Source organism: Columba livia, chromosome 4 (genome assembly GCF_036013475.1).
Source record: "Columba livia isolate bColLiv1 breed racing homer chromosome 4, bColLiv1.pat.W.v2, whole genome shotgun sequence".
NCBI classification, from domain to species: domain Eukaryota; kingdom Metazoa; phylum Chordata; class Aves; order Columbiformes; family Columbidae; genus Columba; species Columba livia.
In genome coordinates, this window is record NC_088605.1 from 29,761,395 (window position 1) to 29,782,197 (window position 20,803).

Sequence of the window (20,803 nt, forward strand, 5' to 3'; positions counted from 1 at the left end):
TAATCAGGAAGATGCTCTCAGGTAAGTGTACTTTTGTCACTGCAAATACTTGATTCACATTACTAAGACCACTGGTTATTCCTTTTAAGGCATTAAAGACAACCAAAACCAATTTACACAACCCTTTATTATCTGTAAAGACACTGCAGAGAGCATTCATTCGAATCTCTTTAAATACGATTTGATAATGGTTGATTTGAGCAGTGCATACTACGTCTTGGAACTCACACTCTACCTGTCGTTGAAATTAAATAAATATACATATGAAAGTATATTCTCCACTTGAGAATACAAGAAGTAACTCCTACTGACTTCACTGCAGTTTAAGTATACGCTCAGCTGAACTGAAGCCAAGGGGTGTCTAGGCTCACAGAGGAGGATCTATTAAGTTCACACAAACTACAGTAAACTGATAACTACTACCAGGTATATTCAATGCAGGCTATGTCTTCAGAAATCAAGTTAAAAGTTAGATTCAAAAAAGGACCTGGGTTCCCTCACCATGGCATGGAATCCTCCTCAGATAAGACAGATAGCAGCCTGATGCATGGAGGAGCCAGGCACAGGCTGGGAAGGAACCTCAGGGCACAAGCTGGGCTGGACTCACAGAGGAACACATTCCTCCCACAGGGACACAAATACATTATTCCAAGCTGCAGAGTAAGGCACCTTACCACACTTTCTCCCAACCTTGCAGGTGTTTGAAACCAAGCTACTGACTTTCATTTTCATATTGCACAGGTCAAAGCACAACATTCAAATCCAAACCATCTGAAACATGTTCATTCATTAATTGGAGCTGGGAAATGAGGGCAGGACAGTGAAACTTCTGGCTGGGTGCTGAGCAGCTATCCTCCTTCAGTCAGTACAGAAAGTCACCAAACATCACTTCAAATACTCTGGACACTGCCTTGTACAAAAGGTTACCCGAGAAGTCTGCAAAGAGCATCTCTTACCTACAGTAAAATAGGCACAGAGGTACAGAGCACCTCTGAATTCTTAATTTACAAATGTAAACAATAAAAAGGAAGCAGCCTAACAGCTTAGCTGTTCTTTTTTCCTGTTATATACAAATCTAGGCAATAAACATAATCATTTCTACAGCCAACAACAAGCTTTGTTCCCCATACTACAGGGGAAGAGAAAACCTCTCCTGGAAGCTTATCTACTCCTTCTGCTGTTCCAGTCTTGGCATTCAGGATCCACACTTTGCCATCTGTAGATACTGCTGCCAAAAGAATTTTGTTCTTTAAGTCATCACTTTGGAAAACAAATGGTGTTCCATATACACTTGAAGTGGCTTCAAATTTCCACAGTAAATTACCCTCCATGTTACAACAGTAGATAAAGCAATCATGGGAGCCAAAAAATATTTCTTGCTTAGTTAAACTTGAGATGCACGGAGATGAAAACACCGGTCCATTAGTGGAAAACTGCCAAACCTACAGAAAGAACATAACCACCCATTATCAAAGTTGTTCACTTTATCAGTTTGACAGCAACTGTAATTTTTCAATAGGCTAGTTGTTGACAGGAGAGCATTTTATTTTAAGAGCATACTAGGTTTCAGTGAGGGCTGGTGAATACTTGTCAAATTACAAGTTAAGTTTTACGCACAGAGTAAGTTATAAAAGACTCATAAAACACATGTGCAAGAGTTACTACCTTCTGTGAGGTCCTCATAAAATGGCCAACTTGAGAAAAGAATATTCTTGGGCTGTTGTACCACAATTAGTAATGAACTTTGAGACTTCTGTTAACATGCCATTCTTTGCCAAGCCAAATATTCCTTTTGTAGGAGAGATTTCCTCTGCTCATGCTAATGGTGTGCAAATTCCTCGTCAAGAGACTATCAGTTTTGGAACACTACTGCAAGCTGACAGCAGGGACTGGGGCTAGCATGTATTTTATAATCAGAAAAGGTTGGCTTAGGAACTGCCATGTAGACTGCATTTCAAGCAAACAAACAGAAACAATGTCCGTTGTTTAATACCAGATACAAGCCACATCATCTCTGAGGAACTAAAAAAATATTCTCATTTAACTCCAGGCTGCCAAATATTTTGCCAGAATTATGATTTGGCATATCTCTGCTGTGATGTCATTATTTTCTGACAAATACATTAACATTCTAAGAAATGTTTACTTCTAAATAGCCCCATCTTACAGAAGAAGCGGTTTTAAAGATATTTGAAAAACCCCCAAAACAAAACCATTCCGTTTCATTTGCTGGCACTACACTTGACCATTTACTTTGGGTGTAAGCTCTGAACCAGAAACTCTGTTACTACATCAAGCAACTTGAGAGTTTGCAGTTTTGCTATGAGCTGCATGGACTACCCTAAGCAAACAGTTTTTCTATTTTCTTCTCTCTGTAACAATAAATAGACACTTCTTTTTGGTTCATAAAAAGGTAAATGGTTACTCATTAAACATCTTAGCTGGGTGTTTGTGATGAGCATAAAAATCCAACAACACTTTTACCTTTTCTCCAGAATGAGTGTAACAATACAAGTTTCCATCCACACACCCAACACAAACGTACTTCTCATTGCAGTGAGGAGAGGAGAAGAGTGGTTTTCCCAGGAAGCTTTTCCAAATCTTATTCCCTGTCACCTGTAAATGGCAGTATGGAATATTTGATGCTTAACACAACTGTAAGAAGCCGCGCAAAACGACCCTTCCTTCCTCCTTATGAATTTGGGGGGGCAGGCTTCTCCCATCCAGAATGCATACCAGAAGCAAAATTACTCTTCAAATCTTACTCCAACAAAATGTTTAGTGTTTTCCTTGGGATACTCAATACCGTTGTTCCACCCTTCTCTTCCTCCCCCCAGGCAAAATAACAATAATAGCGTAGTAGTAGTTTTAATAAATGACAGACGCACTTTTTATTCCACTCCCAGCTCCTCAGTATGTGACAAGGGCCAATGAAGGATAGTATATCTTGAAAGTGAGATATATTGATTAAGTCATAAACTATAAGTACTGTAGGAAATGCTGAAACGCACAATCTATGATCGTCACAATAAGTTCCTGACATAGCCTGCACATTCTTGTTTTTATCAATTATCACTTGGAGTTACAGCTGGGCTTCTCAACTACCTGTTACTAAGATTTATGGAAAAAATTATCTTTTTTCTTAACCACAGCCCACTAGAACTGAAAAACCATGCAATGGTCTTCTAACACTAGGTTGTGTATTACTGAGGAAACTTGCAGTGGGTGGAAGGTAAAGATGGTTAGGGCTGATGCTCTCAGTTGTGTGAATACAAAAACATGAACAGCTGCTCCAAGTGACTGTTCCTTTTATCAGGCAGGACCAGCTGTAAGCCAACAATGCCTCAGAAAACCAGGAAATTGCTTCACATCTATAAAGAATTCAGTTTCCCTAGCACAAAGAACACAACATCGGTCCAAGACTAAGGGGGACAGCTCTTTAAATGACTACAGGGAGGGAAACAGTAAGAGGAATGAAGGAGCTTCTTTCTCTATTCTGTTCTGATTTCAGTAAGTTCTGTGTATTTTTTTCCTAATCCCGTGTCAAATGGAGGGAGGGGAAAAAATCTAGAGACATGCTCTTACTCACTAGTTCAACTGAGAAGGTAGTATATGGGAATGAGAAGACACTGATTCCAACTTTGCTCTCCAGTCAGCATATAAATTCAAGCAAGCCACTTGCTTGAATTATTATGGTAACCTTGTATATAATAATATGGCCCTTGAGTAAAAAATATCCTATGGTAACTTATGATCATCTAGTTCCTTTCATCAGAAAAGTGAACTTAACTTCAGAAACACATTTTGGCTTCATTGAAATTTGAGATTGGGATCAAAAACAAGTAAGCAAAGGTACATACTGGGTTTACAGCCAATAACAGTCCTCCTAGCGTAGCAACATAAAGATGATGTGGAAAAGAACTTAGACAAGGAGACGAAAACACAGCTCCACCTTCGCAATGTAACTTCCATATACATGCCTTTTTCTGCAACCACAAGATAAATAAGAAATTTTTCAGCTGGAGTTAAAGCTTGTCATGTTTACAAAGACCTTCAGATGACAAAGCTTATCAAACACTGCATTTGCTCAGAAAATACTAGTTAAGAAGCAAAGCTATAATGTACATGCTATTACAGCAACATATATGCCAGTGGACGAGTAGCACAGGAATCACAGCTGAGAACACCACTAAAACTGTTTACTACCACATACTCCTAACCCCACTTAAGCAGGCCTAACTACGTCAAAATTGTAATTATGGACTCCCGAGAATACTAACACCAGTGGAGATTCATCTGATGTACTACAAATAGGGTCTACATTGGATATTTATTCTGCTATACCTAAAAGTTAGTCAGTGTGCTTACATAAATATCCAAAGCATACACATGTTGGTCATGTGATCCCACGTAGACTAGTCCACTGGAAGGGTCTACAACTGCAGAGCTTTTCACAGTATCTGCTGTGACAAAAGTCCAGTGTATTTCTCCATCACTGCTTTGAAGCACGTACACTAAGCCATCATAACAACCTGTGTGAAATGAAAACACAACAGGGGAAAAAAGAATAATGATTATTTGTATTTATGGTGTGATTTATGCTGCTAGCTGCATCACTGCTGGACAGAAACAAGATGACTCAAGAGGTACAGATTCAAAGCATTTTCCAAAGCTCCTCCTTTTCTTGTAGCTCAAAGTCTTTGCTGATAGTTCATACATGCAAACTTGATTGTTCTGTGTGTTATTTCCAGGTTACATTTAGAATATATTTATCTCACTGCCTTTCTATCAAGTTTTACAATAATAATATTAGAAGACATGGGGAGCTGCTGAAAAAGGAGAATGTTTTTTTTAATTATCTCTCTCCCTAATTTTCCTTTCTGAAAACAAAGATGCTGAAAGAATATGTTTTCTATTGAAAACTGAACTGTAGTTCTAGAAACTCCTTCATTTTTAATGAAACATTCAATTTTGTTATCAGAGTAAATAGCAATCAAAATACCAGCAACAGGATGGTAACATCAGCTTTGCATTAAAAACCTCACCACCTGGACACGTGTGCTAACCAGTGATGTACATGTATTAGCTAAAAAGATAATACCAAGATGAATAATGGCAACTCTGCTGACAACAGATAGGACAAAACCAAAAATGAGAGAATTAAATTACGTGAAAAATAATCTGAGGCACCGTGTGCTAATTTTTACCTCTACCAGTTTTAAAGGCATTTTAAGACAGTATCACCTTTCCACACTTTAAGGAAAACTCAAGAGTTTAAAGGTCACACCTCAATCAGAAACTGTACACCTTGACTATTCCTTAATGAAGCCTTATGAATAAACTGGCATATAATAAACCACAAGTGTTTAAGTTAAGTAAGCTCCATCACTGGTTATCATGAAACTTAAATTACTTCTTCCTTCTGTTTCTATTGTATAATAAATTAGTTCTGAAGCAGATATGGAAGTTTATGGATAAGTGTAGATGGAGGACATTCAGAGGTAAGAAATAAGATTCTCCATCATTCATATTGTATTTAGCAGAAAAAAATAATTTAAAATGAAGGCTAAAACAAGAGACATACCAACAATAATGAAATTTCCACACTTAGACACGCAGGCAGAAGATTCAATACGATCTCCAAGGTTCTTCTCCCATTTTATTTCTCCCAAATTTAGATCAATCGCCTGCATTGCATGAGAGTGAGAGCCAACATACACAGATGCAGATGCTGCTTCTTTAGATGGTATTATAACCAGTGGTGATGCATCAACACATTTTCTTGTATTTGACTTCCATCTTACGCACAAGGCCAACTCTGCCGTTGTTACGTGACCATGTTCTGCATGGATCTGCTCTACACAGCAACAGTCGGTTTTATTTGCCTTGTTTGTAACTGTTAGAATTCTGTTCTCTGTTTCATACCCTTGCACATGGCTCTGTGTTATACTTGGAGTCACTAAATGCAGAAAGGATGGTTGCTGTAGCAATTCCACTCCTACCTGTACTGTATTACTGGGTTGCATAAAAGATGTGGTGAAATTCATAGAAAAAAAATGATTTCCTCTGCTTAGTGCAATAAATGAAATTAACCCTGAAGCAACCTCAAGACCTCTTTCAGATTTCAGTTTGATATATTTTCCATGGAACTCCTCTCCACTGTTCCCATTTAATTTTCTTTTCACAACATTGTCATAATTCATTAATTGGTCCTCAGCTGGGAACAGAATTTTAAGAATATGCCTATAAACCTCTTCAATCGAGCCGCTGAGAATAACTTCAAGGAGTCCAGGCACAGCTTTGCCTGCTAGCATCTCAATTTCATCATAAAATCGCAGAGCCTTTAAGGAGTCTCCACCGCTGTACAAAAATATCGCATCTTTAGAAATTCCAGTGGAGTCACCTGGGAGACCCAGAAGACACTAGAGAAAAGAAGAAAAAGGTAACAGTCCATGGGAGTTGCACCATGACAGACACATAAATACTCAAGTTGAGCAAAATCCACCTGAATACCCAGAAGTCCTGCTCAAAATTTACAACTGAGGAAACTCACTACTCTGCAAAAATCACATGAAATATGTTAGTGCCAACAGAGGTAGTGATGGAACAAGAGTTAGGGAAGAACCAGGAGATACTAGTTCTGTACTAGAAAAAGTTTTGCTCAATTCCAATTCTGTAGTCTAGGGAATTAAACTGTGCTGTATTTCTGCTGGCCATTTTCAATCTTGACACCACTTGTCAATGACAGTTTTGCAGATAAAACATTGATCCCTTTTGATAACATTGGTTTAGGTGCTTTATTTTATTAATAAAACTGATATAAATCAGTATCTTTTACTTCTGAATTATTTAAGTAAGCTACTTACCTACCTACTTTTAAAGCTATAACCCCTGCAATTCATGAAGGATTTTGGATTTGGTATTGTTACTACAACAAACAACAATTACTGTGTCTCTTCTCACTGTACTCCCTGCTTGTTAAGTCCGGGTGTAAAGTCCAAATCCTCTGGTTTTGGAACCCACCTTCTGCTGTTCATAACAGATCTAGGGCACATCCCACCCCTTAGGGTTATCATTTCTATAGCCACCAATACAGTATCAGCACTGGCAAATAGTGTTATTAATTTCACTACATTTACTTTTTCAAGTTATAGCCTCAGCACATCTTACTTTCAGGTGAAACTGGGAAATCTATCTTTGAAGAAAATGACATTGTTTGGCATCACATTTCAATCCATTGAAAAGCAAGTTTCTAGCACAGACGTTTAGAAATAATACAAACAGACAGTCCAAGAGACAATTAAACAAGTGTGCCATCTATTTAAAAAAAGACTCTTCGATTCATCATTATCTTAAGAAAGAGAAACTCTACTAACACAGTAGCTATTTTGTACTAAGTTTCCATGTCCCAGTTCCTAGTTTCCCTTAGGGATACCCTTCTTTGGCATGTGAAGCAGTATTCAAAAAGCTACTGACAGGTTATGTTCCTCCTATGCTAATTGCTTATACCTCATAGGCTGCAGTTTTATCTGATAGAGAAATATAAATTACTCCCTCCTGGCCACTGCAGAGCAACTGTATTTAAGTATTAACTGAACAGAAAGAGTTGTAATGCTTAAATCTATAGGCAGCTAGAATGTTCTGGATGCATTAGTCATACTTCTTATAACTCTCTAATTCCTGACACATGTATAATGATCTGCTTGCAAAGATAAAAAGGCAGCTCAAAATACTACCTTCCATAAATTCTGCAATCTTTCCCACAATTCCTCTGCGCCACTCAGCTTACTGTCACGCCTTCTGGAGTTTAGATGGTTCTGGTAAATCTTGTTCAGTTCAGATATATCAACTTTGCCTTTGTAGAAAATAAAGTATGATTTTTTTCATTGCTCTTTTAGCATTTACACTTCCACAATCTGCTCTGCCCAAATAGTCACCCTACTCTTGTACAAGCTTCCTTACACAAACTCAACTGCACCTGTATTATTTTTAGCCAATCGATCAGCTGCACAGAACCCAGCAAGGTTTTTGAAAATTTACCCTAGCCTCCCACATAATCCCACCTCCAAGGCCTGATCTTTCCCCAGCTGAAGCCAGGGTTCTGTTGCAGACTGCAACAGGAATGACAGAGAAAAGAATGTGCAGTGTTAAAACTAAATTCATTTTACGACTATTCTTTAACTTTTGAATGAAACATTATCACGAAAACATAATACATGATCACGATTTCATACTAGAAGTTAGGTATCTAAACTACGTATTTAAAAAGCATGAATCAAGTACTGGATTTTGGTCAGTTAAAAAAATACTATAAAAAATAAGGAATAGAGATCATTAAAATAACTGGCAAGGGCACAATATTTTCATTTACCATGTGATGTCAAAGGCAAAGCTTTAATCAGTACAAGCTCATCAGGGACTGCATAAGCTGGTAGATGTTTCTGGAGTTCTTTAAGTGTTTCTCTCTCTTCTAAATCATCCTTGGGTACAACAAATAGGATAAGTTTTTCCTGCTGATACCAGGTCACTGCACAAGCTTCTACCTTACAAATATCTTCAGCAGCCTGCAATTAAAAAAATTAGTCTTGTTTTGAAATTTAGTTTATTAATAGAGTAAAAGGAGTAAAAACTAAAATTAAAAAAGTACACATTTAAAGACTGTATTTGTCTCACATTCCTGTGCAACAGCCTATGAAATGTCTTCTCTTGTAGCTGAAGTTTGTACTTCTTAGCATCAAAATGGACTCAGAGATGTAAGTTTTATTTGCCTAAATGCCATGAGATATTATCCATGAGTCTCACATTGAATCTTGTAGAACAATCACTATACAAGTACTGCAGTGCCAACGCTCAGCATTTTTCAGGTATCCATACAGTTAACAATTCTGCTGGAAAAAAACATTTAATAAAACAGATTTCCAAGAACTCAGAACTAAACTCTTAACTAAATTCTGTGACTAGATTTTTGATAACACATTTTTGATAATTTTGATATTTCCAATTTCTTTTAGACTCCTAAGTCACCTGAAAATGCGTAAATACCCATCTATGATGATAATGACGTATTCCTTACCCCCGTTCTTTTATCCTGGCATACTCTGCTCACTCGATGTTATATTACCTGCTGCAAACTTTCAATATTAAAACGTTTGCCGTGACGTTTAATCTGGTTGTCTTTCCGTCCCAAGAAGAACAACTTCGCATTCTGTACTCTTACAAAATCTCCTGTTTCTCTCATTGTGCCCAGGGGTACAGTTATTTCATCATCAAGAAAGCAGATTCGTTCTTCACCTCCTACACAAGAAAAGATTGTGGTCACATATATTAAATGGCTAACTGTAAATGAAAATTTTATATAAAGAATATTTTATCAAATTTTCATGAACTCTAACAAGCATTACAAGAAGTGCTAAAATACTATCAATGTCTAAACTTCTGCAATGTACAAACTGGGCTATGCAGTTAATACAAAGAGATTACTTTAATGAAGAATGTCAAAATGCAAGCAGGAAAAAAAAAGTCAATATAATGAAAGCACAGTCTGTAGATGAAATTACGGTAATTTCGTGTTTATCATTCTAACAACCTAAAATACTGTCAGAAGGTTTTCAGCTCAACAGGAACTTAAAATGCTATATTAATCTGTATATCACACACAGACGCCAAGTAAAGCAAACAACATGTTATTAAAACTCAATCAATTAAGAAAAGTGTCTTAGAAGAATAAGAAATATCAAATAACCTATAAATATTTGTCCTTCGCCTTCTAGAACTGCAGATCCGTTGGTATCTCTGACCTCAACTTTTGTTCCGAGGAGTGGTGATCCCAAAGGTATAGGGAAGTCAGTTCTAAACACATTAAAGAGAGAAATAGTAAAAAACTTCCCCTTCTGAACACAAAACAACAATTACAGAAATGCATTAGCATAGAGCCTTTTAAAGGACTGGTAATAGAGCAAAAGTAGACGCTGGAGGCTTCTCTTTACAAATGTTTCTTCTTTAAAAATATCTCAATTTGTTCAAAATTAACAACCTCCACAATGTGCATGTGTTTCTTTACCATACAGAACAGACTGAAATAAAAGAAACTGTAATTTCAATGTCATATATGTGTTATAGACTACCTCTGTTGAGCTGAAGACCAACTCTTATTTTCTCTTAATTCTCTAGCTTCTTCAAGCACTTGCCGAACCTAATTTATTGAATATAGACACTATTTCTGAGTGGTAGTAGAGAATAGCATATTTTCTTCAGTAAAGCAAAATTTTAAAAGTAAAGGAACTTTAAATAACTTTTGGTAATCTATGAAGGTAGGCATACGTTCCAGTTCAGTTTCTATCATAAAGTATCATATTTTAAGCTAACACTTCTTGTTCAACTGCTGTTATTCAGGCTGTTGAAACTTCTCCTTCTCTCTAAACAGTCAATGAATTATTTATCTCAAGTTGACCAAAAAGCAGTCAAATTTTCAAAAACATGTATTTCTGCCACATGAGAATCTCTTCCTCCTTTTCCTTCCTCTGGTCAGCTTCAAAATACAATTACTTGACAAACAGGTATGAGGAAGCATCCCAGATATTCAATGAGTCTGCCCCATACCATGGGAAAGTCTGAACTCAAAGACAAAACAAAAAAACAAGAGTAGAATTTAACATCACCAAACAAAACCCCAAGATTCCTACATATACCACAGAACAGCAAAAATAAAAGACAAAGTCCTCATTTGGACATCATTATTAAGAGATTTGGGATTAGACATTTGATTTTGCCCAACTTATCTAAACAACAGAAAGGTGCAGACCACTAAGGCAGTAACTTCATGCTATTTTTTTAATTTTCTAGTGTTCTCTTGAACATTCAGCTAACAAAAATAAAAGCCCACTGTACTACAACTGTCCTGTCAATCCTAAGAAATGAAGAAGACATAAAATGGTCCGTCCCAGCTTTGTTGCATCTGGGGCTGCTTACTGCAAAGGAACCCAAATTCCCTTTGCAATGAGGCTTAGAGGAACAGGCTCTAAGGTGAAGGGAAGGCTGGGATACAACAGTCGGAGACTATAAACTTCCACCATTCTAACTGCATACCAACTAGGACTAAAGAACAACACATTATTTCTGGAGCACAGAAACTCTGAGTAGAAAAAACAGTTTCACTGAGGATAAGGTAATTTTTGAACTTGGATAAATCAGAATTAAAATTATTTTTGCATGAGAATTTAATGACACTTTATGACCATCCACCATCTTCACTTATCAGGGGGTTTAAGTACCAGGTTAATGTATTGAATCATTTGTCCAAAACATCCCATTTCATAGGACATGTCTAACTCAAGTCACACGTATAATTATTATGCCAGGGGATAATTACAACTTTCAGAGAGCAAATGAAATATTGAGCTAACTGGAAGTACCTTTCATGACCTTGACACTCCTGCAACTCTCTTTATAAAATGCAATGAACAACAAGAAGTCAGAAACTGAGCAAAAAATCACAGAGTGCTAAATGATGAAAGGAAAGTACTTCTAGAAGAAGTCCAAGTGAAATTACTGTGAGACCTTGGGTAAGTGACTTTGGACAAACCTCTGTCATCCGAACTAGTCAAGTAATATCAGTGGGATTATTTGCTGAAAAGTATGTTATCCAATATTAGAAAAAAAAACAGTACCTAGTCTCCACTTAATCAATTATTTGTGGAGTTCAAAGACTGTAGGCAAAAGCACAGTAGCAGTAAGAAACATACATATATCTACTGATTATATTTGAAAGTAATCTTGAAGCATTTTTGCTTAAAATGAGTAAATCACAGAAGTAACATTCTGAATTGACGGAGCTTAGCTCTGAATCTTTGTTCCGAGGCTATGATTAAGAGTTACAGAGCCCCATTTCTTGACTCTCACTCTTCTCATTGAACATGCAAGATCTCACTGGAAAAGTCTCATGATAAGCAAGAGTATGGCTGGCTGAAGTTACTATCAAACTGGGTAGGAGCCATTTGCCTGCACAAGTGCAACACTGATTCAATACTGCCACACAGTCAGAGACAGCACACCCTGGTCTAGGCTAGTCTACGTTTATTTAGAATGTGGATTCACAGGCTGGAGTGAGGAAGAGGTCTAGATACAGAGATGACTAAAATACGGACCATTACAACACAGTACATGAAACTTAACGGGTCTACTAATAGACAGAATTCCAGACTGCAGTTCTGTCCCTCAAGAACCATTCATCAACTTTTACTTGAGGGGCTTGTATTAGAGCAAGAGAGCTTGGATTAGTCTATTCTACATAGAAAAACAAATGTAACTCCTACCAGCAAAAACACTCAGGAGGACTCAGTAGCCCTGGAAACAGGAGGGTCAGGTTCTGTTTATCATTATTTTCATAATTCACATGCCAAGACTTGAAAACAGTGAATTTTCCTACCTAAAATCAGCACTAAAAACCTCTTCAGGAATCTTGTAGCAAGTGGCCCAGCTTGACACTTCAGTAATACCATACAGATTAAAAATACTTGTTTTGTTCTCCTTATGCTTCCAACTTTTCAAGAGATTCAGCATGGGAAATGTTTCACCACCAAGGGCTAAGACACGAAGTGAAGTATTTGCAGACAACACTGTTGATTTAATAATGTGAGCTCCAAACCTTCTGAGAAGTGTTGGTGTTGCCTGAATGATACATATTAAAACAAAACAAACAAATAAACAAAAGACAAAGACCCGTTACATTTTTTCAGTGTATGTGTACACTCTTTCCTGTTTTATCATATTCACTGCATAGCTATATTGTGGATGTACTTAACAATCATTTACGTATAGTAGATGGCATCAACCATCAGATACCAGTATAGATCACACTGGTGTTTTGTGAGATTTTGTTTCTCCTTTACTTAGGGACTCCCTGTTATGTTTCAGCTACTACCTTAAGTGTGTGCACACTACTTCTTATGTTAATTACTTTAAAACAGAAAGTAGCAAACACAGTAACCTCTTGATGTTATTTCTTGAGCTTTTTTTCCCCCTTCAGTCTAGCATATTACAGAAAAAATATAACCTGTCCACCTGATTAACCTGCATATAGAATATTTAAAGACCTTTCCATAACACTGAACATTCCTAGGATGCCAGATTCTGAGTTTGTGTGTGTTCCTGACTTGTGTAAATATAACAGTTTACAAAGATTGTTTTTTCTGAAAGCTTTCACGTCACACTCTAAAATGAGCAGGGGGGGAAGGGAAAAATAAAACAAAACAAAACAAAACAAGAAAGAAAAGTTTCCTTAAATACAACAACTACTTCTATAAAACTATTGATGTAGAGCCCTTTCACTGAAGGGAAAAACGGTAAATAATTTTAACAGATACCTTTCACTCTCATTCTTGCCTACTTTTTCTAGTAAGAGGACTGGAAAATGAACAGATTTCTTACCAGGTTATTTTCTTCTAGTAATAGAAAAAGACCATCACTGACCATTTTAACTCCAGTGAATCAAAACAAAGGGAAAAAATAGAGGAAAAATTACTCTTCCTCTCCTTCATAATCACTTTTCAGATTTCTCAAGTCTGCTCAAGCAAGCCAAGAGGGGAAGGTAATGTCTTGCTATAATTTAAGAAACATCATAAAATTATTCATCATCACTTAAGTTACAAAGAGAACATTTTTTGTCACCTAGATCCAGCTGAGAAGCCCTTCCTTCACTGATTAAGACAATGATCAATAAAATCACAAAATCAAACTTTTTTTAGAAAGATGTCTCAAATACCCTCATCCACCAAATTTTGCCTTTCTCTATTAATGCTTTACATGCTTAAAAAAACACTTTAAAAGTATTTTAAAGTATACTTAAAAAAATCCTGCTAATAGAGATTAATACCTAGGAAATTATTTTTCTAAAAGCAAGTGAGAAACTGATCAAGAAACTTGTATATGCTGGGAAAATCTACACCATCAAAGTTACAAAATATTTTTAACTAGTGGATTTTTTTCTGCTGTGGAATCTTCAGCTAACTGCTCATTAATCTTGAATTTATATCCTACAATCTCAACTACCAACATTCCTCCAAAAGAAACAGAAATTTCAGCATTTCTATGACTGCAAATATTTCAGAATTACACTAATGACAAAGCAAGGCTTAGGGTTTGGTTTATCACAATTAATAGACTAACGAGACCATACTCATTTTGTTCAAAGCTGGTTACAAGTGAGATCCATTTTAACAGCTCTTCCCCACACACCCTGATTTAAGTTCCCGTACTCTATTAACAGTTTTCCTAAATACCTTGTTACACTACAAGGCCAGGCCTAGGCTTTTTCAGCCCTGCTGGATGCTCTTAACTTCAAGTAAATTTTCAAAAAATTAACTTTAAAACTATTAAAATTGAAATCACATAGGAGATGATCTAGTCCAAGACATAAGAGGCACAGGAAGCCTCATACAAACAGGTGGCCTGAAAAGAATGTGTTGCTGTGGAATCAATTATTCTCTTGCTCTCATTATTGTAAAAGTGACATTTTATCACTCTATAAATTGTACTGGTTTGGTTGTATTTTTAGCATAGAGACTACTATTAAAACTTAAAAGCTGTTTCTAAGGAAAGGTTCTAAGATCAAGCTGATAAAAAAAATGCTAAAAATGTCTATAAAAGGTTACTCCATTGCCAGCTTCTTCAGAACTGTTTAATTAAAAGAATAATTTAACTAATTCTTAATTAGTGATTTCTTGAGATATATGTTTGTTTTATCTTTAGTTTACTGCTTTCTGTCACAAAATGTTTGAGACGTCAATCAGATGGTCATTTTCTAAACAATTAACAATCTACAGCAAAATGGATAGCACAAGCTGCACCTTCAAGGGAGAACACTCCTGCTCTATTTAATCATCAGCGTCTCCACTGATGAAAAAGCAGTACACGTTAGCAAAGGTGAGAAGCAAGACACTGAAGACACTTATCTTGGCTGTTTCCTACCTGCAACACTGTCACATGGTGACGGTGAAATAGAGCAGCAGACAGCTCCACAGGCATCATTTTAATCGTGTTTGGAACAATGAGAATAGAGGCTCCGCTTGCCAAAGCAATGAACAATTCAACTACAGATGGGTCAAATGTTAAAGGAGAAGCCAGGAACAGCACGTCATCCCGTGTGATCTCGAATATGGATCTAAAATAAGAAAGCTAGGAATTACGAATTTGATGCATGTTGTTAAAAAACATTCCCAACCTAGAAGAGCAGCGTGAAAGAAATGTGCATTAGCAAAGCTAAGGTCTTAAGGGCTGCCCTGACTATGCAGGCTTATGCAGGGCAGACAACCTGAGTAAAGGTTCCTGCATCAAAAATACAACTATTGATTAAACACGAGGTCCTTTGCAAAGACATCCACCACTGTACAGAACAATACAGTATGTTGAAGGGCATATTTCAACTACTGGATGCTCACTTAAAAAAAAAAAAAAAAAAAAAAAAAAAAAGGTTAAAAAAGGCAAAAAGAAAAAAAGATGATGGTATTTTCCATAATAGATTTTTTCAGAAAGTATTAAATGAAGCAGAGAGAAACCTAGATAGCCTAGAAGGGAATTAGGACTTAAAAACTCCAGAACACAACAAATATAACTGTGAATAAATAATTAATTTTGTTTTCTATTTCATTTAAGCTGCAAGCCAGAGTATAATACAGCCCTCAAAAATTCAGGTAAAGCACCATTTAAACATCAAAAGTAACAGCTAGAGAAACAAAATTTTACCTTATACAATTTAGAAACAAAAGAAACAAACACAAATAAATCTGAAAAGGCACAGGAGGAAGTGAAGCAGTGTTAGCAAAACTCCAATCTACACTCCTCTGAAGTATTAAAAAAACAACAAAAAAAAGTCCCTCAATGTCAAATTTGTAAAAGCATTTAAAAAGAAAACTGAAAACAACACTTACTTCAGATGCTGAATATTTGGCACGATACATTTATGAGGCACTCTGACTATTTTGGGGATCCCTGTGGTTCCTGATGTATGCAAGACATACGCTAAAGAGTACTTCTGGCCAACATCCATGTTACCTCCATCAGATGTTTTTACTTCAGTTTGACCTGGACAAGCAGTGTATCCAGGCTGCGAGTTACCAACAGCTTTGAAAGGCTCACATTTACTTTTCACACTGTCTACTTGTTCATTTAAATCAGTGTTGCTTGAGCTCAGTTGGAAGAGAGTTAAACCAATATGTCCTACTGTGGAAGAACTGTGGTAAAACCAACCAACATGGGACATCTGGAATTTCTGCAAGAGAAAATAAATAATTTAAACAATAGAACTCAGGATGCACTGTTATTATTATACTGTATGCAATGAAATAGGAAACAAATAAGGTGTGATTTTTCATGCCTCTATTTTTGGAGGACATATGTCAGACAGTTTTAAGCTCAAATATTTATATATATTAAATATGAGTGAATGCAGACTTTATACATGCAAAATAAGCAATTCTCTGAGCAAATTCTGCAGAAGACAAACAACTTTGAATTACAACTAGATGGTCCAATCTTGTCTATTGTCTTTGCAATGTGAGAGGATGCAAGATTTGGGAGGAGCTGGAGAAAAGGAAACCAAACAATTAAGTGCACCAGTTTTTTCCAACTATTTTCAACTATTGTGAAGATTTCTAACTCTCAACCTTGACACATGGAGAAACAAGTCTGGAAAAGCTTGCCAGTGCCAGTGCCCAGCAGCCTTGCCTGGACAACACTGTAACAGGACCATAGGTATTTTCTGAAGAGGAGAAGAAGCCCTTTATACTTTTAAATGCAAATATGTTATTTTCTGAACGAGAAAGACCACCTCTTGACACAAAGAAACAAAATAACCCCATCCAAGCTTAGTAAAACAGAGTACAATCTGAATAGCTACACATTTCTACATTGCGCTTTAATTCTTCCTGTAGAAGCCTGAACACTTACATTTATTTTGTCATTCTCAACAAGAATATACTGAAGATTGCTTTTCTTCATGAAGTAAGTAGATAACATTGGTGGTGCATCTGGATCAACAGGAGAATAGGCAGCTGGAACTTGAAGGATTCTAACGAGACAAAAATGTTTTAAACTTATTCTTTAAAAAAATAAGAACTCTTATATTTCACTAACATTTCTTTTACAGATCCATAGTCCTCAGAGCCAGAAAATGTAGTCATAACATGATTTGTTAAGATTTTGTTAGAAATAAAGTAGGAAGAAAATTATATTCAGTGTTGCTTTTTGGTATTTTACAGCAAGGAAAACTATTAAAGCTTGATGAAAACATTCAAAATTATTTCTGACCAAGCAGGCTGGTGATGACAAAGGTATCACTGACATCAACAGCATCACATTTTTAAAGCTTCTGCTATTGACTAGGAACAGAAATATAAGCTTTTTATTTATACATGTACAACATATTCCAAAAAACCCACCAAAAGTCTGCATGCTGAAAACAATTTCCATTCTCACTAATCTAAAAAATCCAACATAAGAGAATCTGAAAATCCACTGGAGTTTTTTCCCTAATAAAGAGAGAAACACAAAGTATGATTCTGCTCTCATTCACTGTGCTTTACATTGTAGTGCTCCCTCAGCAGCTGCTCACTCCAACCCTTCCCTCTAGTGGCTCCATTTGATAAAGACAAGCATTTGAATTTGTTAATGCCACAAAAAGCCAAGATGAGTAAGGGGCGACTAAAATATGAACGGTTCTGATACATCTTCACATTTCTTCTAAGGCTGGGTTCCCACATACACTTAGTTTTACTTCCTCTTTGTGCAGGCGATTTATCAATTACAAGATCCAGAACGAAGACTTGGAAGCCGCAGCACTCTGCATACTCAAATAGCCACTGGTATCAGTGAGTGTCTAAACTCGACCTGCATCACACATAGCACTTAATTACTCAGCAACGATAGCTGTGAGAATCAAAACACCCCAGTAGTTCCCAGTCATGCAGCAAAAGAAAACTGTGTTGCTGCTAAGTTCATTAGGACACAGATTAAATGAGGCTGGAAGGGACCTCAGGATGCCCAGTCCAACCTCCTGCTCAAGCAGGGCCAGCTGTGGCACCAGACCAGCTGTTCAGGTCTTGAAAACTTCCAGGGATGGTGCCTGCACAACATCTCTGGGCAACCTACGCCACTGGGGAAAAAAACAAGAAAGTTCCTCAGCACTTCTGGGAGGTTTATGATTACAGCGCTTGCTCACTCCACTGAAATCTTTATACTCAACTGTGATACATCATCTTGCACTATTACGTATTTTAGGTGCAGTGTGACAATAAGAAAATACTGATACAGATCATCCTGATGAGAAACATGATTGCTGCTGTATACATCAGCTGAAGAAAATAAACTTGTGGTGCTGAGATTCTATATTATGTCATAAATGCAATAGATATAAAAGATACATATGTAAAGGATACAAACATTAGAATTCATCAGCAGAAAGAAATTTTTTTAAACTGCTGAATTAATGTGAGTGTTGAGAACACAAACATTTCCGTTTCCTAGCTATTAAATAATCAATTTCACTTTAGTACCACATTGCACATGACTTTTTTCTACAATATTTGTAATGGAACTGTAACTGTATACTCCATTAGCTTAAAGCATGAAATTTGTTTCCAATGCATACTTTGCTAGCAAGACACGAATACATTAAAAAACCTGCATACCCATTTTATTCCGTTAGATTGCCTCTGTTTCTAAACACGCACAAATACGCTAATAATTATTTTTTGTATATTTTTATAAATATGCTTAATCATACGCTTAAAAAAAAATGGATGTTGTTACATACACTTCAGATCAATGACCTCAAGATTAAAAAAAAACCTTTAGCAGTGGCTTTTCAAGATTATAATATTGTCAGCTTTTTTGCACTTCTTAAGTGCAAAAGTCCGGTGCCTCTTTCTTGACTGAATTACTATAATATTACTGCAATTTTAATTAAAAATATAAAACAAACTGAAGATTTGCTTTCATTGAGATGATCCTTAAAAAAAAAACCAAAAACAACACAATACTGAATGCAATCAATCAAAACATTACCCTAAGATCCAAGATGGTAAGTTTATTCCTGGATAGCAGTAAAGGCCTATTTCACATTTTCCTTGATGATCACAGTGCTTCTGAAGAAAAGCTGTTAATTCCATGGCAAGCTTAACCACTGTTGCATATGTATAGAAAGTGGGAGGTTTGTCATTGCATTCATCAAACCAAACTGCTTTTCTATCAGCGTACAGGCTGGCTGCCTGATTCACCAGCTCCTGAAGAGTCATGTTGGCTGCACATCTCCAGTCCCCCTGAAAGATTAACAAACCAGACTGCATTATCACCCCCTAACTTTTAAAATTTTAGACAAATTATGTAAGTGCACCAAATACCACCAAGTAGGAAAAAATATCTTTGGCAGAAAACATACTGCTTCACCACACCTTATATTGCAAAAGTGTAAGGCTTAATACTTTTATTGTTTGCCACGGGACTCATCTGTGAGCCCAGGATGCAGTAATTCACTAACATTTCATTACACTGAGGTTGTTTGCTCCTCACCATCACATCTTTTTTTAAAGCTGGGCAGAACTGAATTAACAACTTTATTAACACAACTGAATTAGTAATTTTCTCTTTAATAGAACTATGAAATACGAATCTCCGTCGCAAGCGGAAAACCCAACACGTCCACTGCCAAGGCTTTCAGGGTGCTGCTTGTTCTGGCGCCCGTCTCTGCCCCACAGGCCCTCCCGTCACGGCCGTACGGTGTGACTGAGCCGCGGACTGGCAGGCTCCGGGCCAAGGGCCCCTCTCGCCTCCGCCGCGCCAGGGCCAGGACTCCGCAGCGGCCGCGGGCGAGGTCAGGCGGCTCCTGCACCCCCTACCACGCTCAGCGTTCCGCATCTCCACACAAGGCCTGGCCGCCCCCACGGCGGGGGGCTGCGCCATGAGCACCGCGGGGCCTCTACGGGACCGACGCCATCAGCGCGGCCAACCGAGCGCTGCCGCTGGCCCCAACGGCCGGAGCTCGGGGCAACGGCCACGCCACGAGGATCCCCACCTGAGGCAGCGCCGCACGGCACCTGCTAGCGCCTTCCTTTTCTCCACCGCCGCTTAGCAACTCATGTTCAGCTCTTCTGATTGGCGGAAAAATGGTAGTCCCGCCCGTCGCTGCCGTAATATGGCGCACTCATTGGCCAGTGGCCGTCGCGCTGTTTGGGCATCCACAAGCAGCGCCCGGTCCGCCAGCGACCTGCGTGGGGTGGCGCCATTTTTTCCTGAGGGTTTGAGGAGCAGTGCGTGTACCACAGCCCTCCCAGCTCTCCACAGCTCCCCGGCAATTCTTTTTCAGACACAGAAAGGGGCTAAAACAAACTCAGGGGTCCGGGTTGAAGGGCAAGATTCCACCGTGAGACTCAGAGTCCACCCATCTCTGTCCCTATATCCCCCCGCCCCGTCCCATGAGGTGGTACGGGCCTTCCTGCCAGTGCAGTCGCCGTTGGGACGAGGCAAATACGTTATTTCCGCGGGGGCTGGGGTGGGCCAGCAGTTGCCGTTGCGGCGGGTGATGGCGCTTCGCTCTCGGTGGGGCTGCGGCGGCCGGGAGCGGGCTCTGGAGCGGCCGCCGCCGTGCTCCCGGCGGGGCCAGCGAAGCCGGCCGGGCTTTAGAGGCGCCAGCGGGGAGCGGGGATGGGGGGGGCGCCGGTAACGGGGCGAGGGGAGAGTGCGATTTAATGTCAGACACAGAACGATTTGCTGCAGCTTCGAGGGCGCTGTCAGGGTGTGTTTGTTAAAGAAACCT

General features: G+C 38.2%; 1 protein-coding gene across 5 annotated transcripts; it reads right to left on the bottom strand.

Moving 5' to 3' along the window:
• Window positions 1-108: 108 nt before the first annotated feature.
• On the bottom strand, window positions 109-20,276 carry AASDH (aminoadipate-semialdehyde dehydrogenase). Of its 5 annotated transcripts, XM_005501193.3 has the most exons (15): window positions 20,063-20,276; window positions 19,057-19,310; window positions 16,942-17,062; window positions 15,924-16,264; window positions 14,965-15,157; window positions 12,425-12,666; window positions 9,743-9,849; window positions 9,122-9,294; window positions 8,372-8,564; window positions 7,737-7,855; window positions 5,585-6,422; window positions 4,369-4,532; window positions 3,861-3,986; window positions 2,485-2,616; window positions 109-1,442 (listed from the first exon to the last, which is right to left on the bottom strand). In XM_005501193.3, the coding sequence occupies exons 2-15, from the start codon at window positions 19,284-19,286 to the stop codon at window positions 1,044-1,046; spliced, it is 3,378 nt and encodes a 1,125-aa protein (XP_005501250.2). In that variant the 5' UTR covers window positions 19,287-19,310; window positions 20,063-20,276; the 3' UTR covers window positions 109-1,043. The 5 variants fall into 5 exon arrangements, with proteins under 5 accessions (XP_005501250.2, XP_064917032.1, XP_064917036.1 ...); XM_065060960.1 differs by lacking the exon at window positions 3,861-3,986; XM_065060964.1 differs by lacking the exon at window positions 12,425-12,666 and having other exon boundaries at window positions 20,063-20,115.
• Window positions 20,277-20,803: the final 527 nt, after the last annotated feature.

What these genes read in the sequence shown, in the direction of transcription:
- AASDH (XM_005501193.3), bottom strand. Translation starts at nt 19,286, where the DNA reads ATGACTCTTCAGGAGCTGGTGAATCAGGCAGCCAGCCTGTACGCTGAT. An exon ending in ATATTGAAAGTTTGCAGCAG is followed by an intron (nt 8,565 to 9,121) that starts GTAATATAACAT and finishes TTTTAATTGCAG; the next exon opens with GCTGCTGAAGATATTTGTAA. An exon ending in TTTGCCTTTGACATCACATG is followed by an intron (nt 7,856 to 8,371) that starts GTAAATGAAAAT and finishes TTTTCTACAAAG; the next exon opens with GCAAAGTTGATATATCTGAA.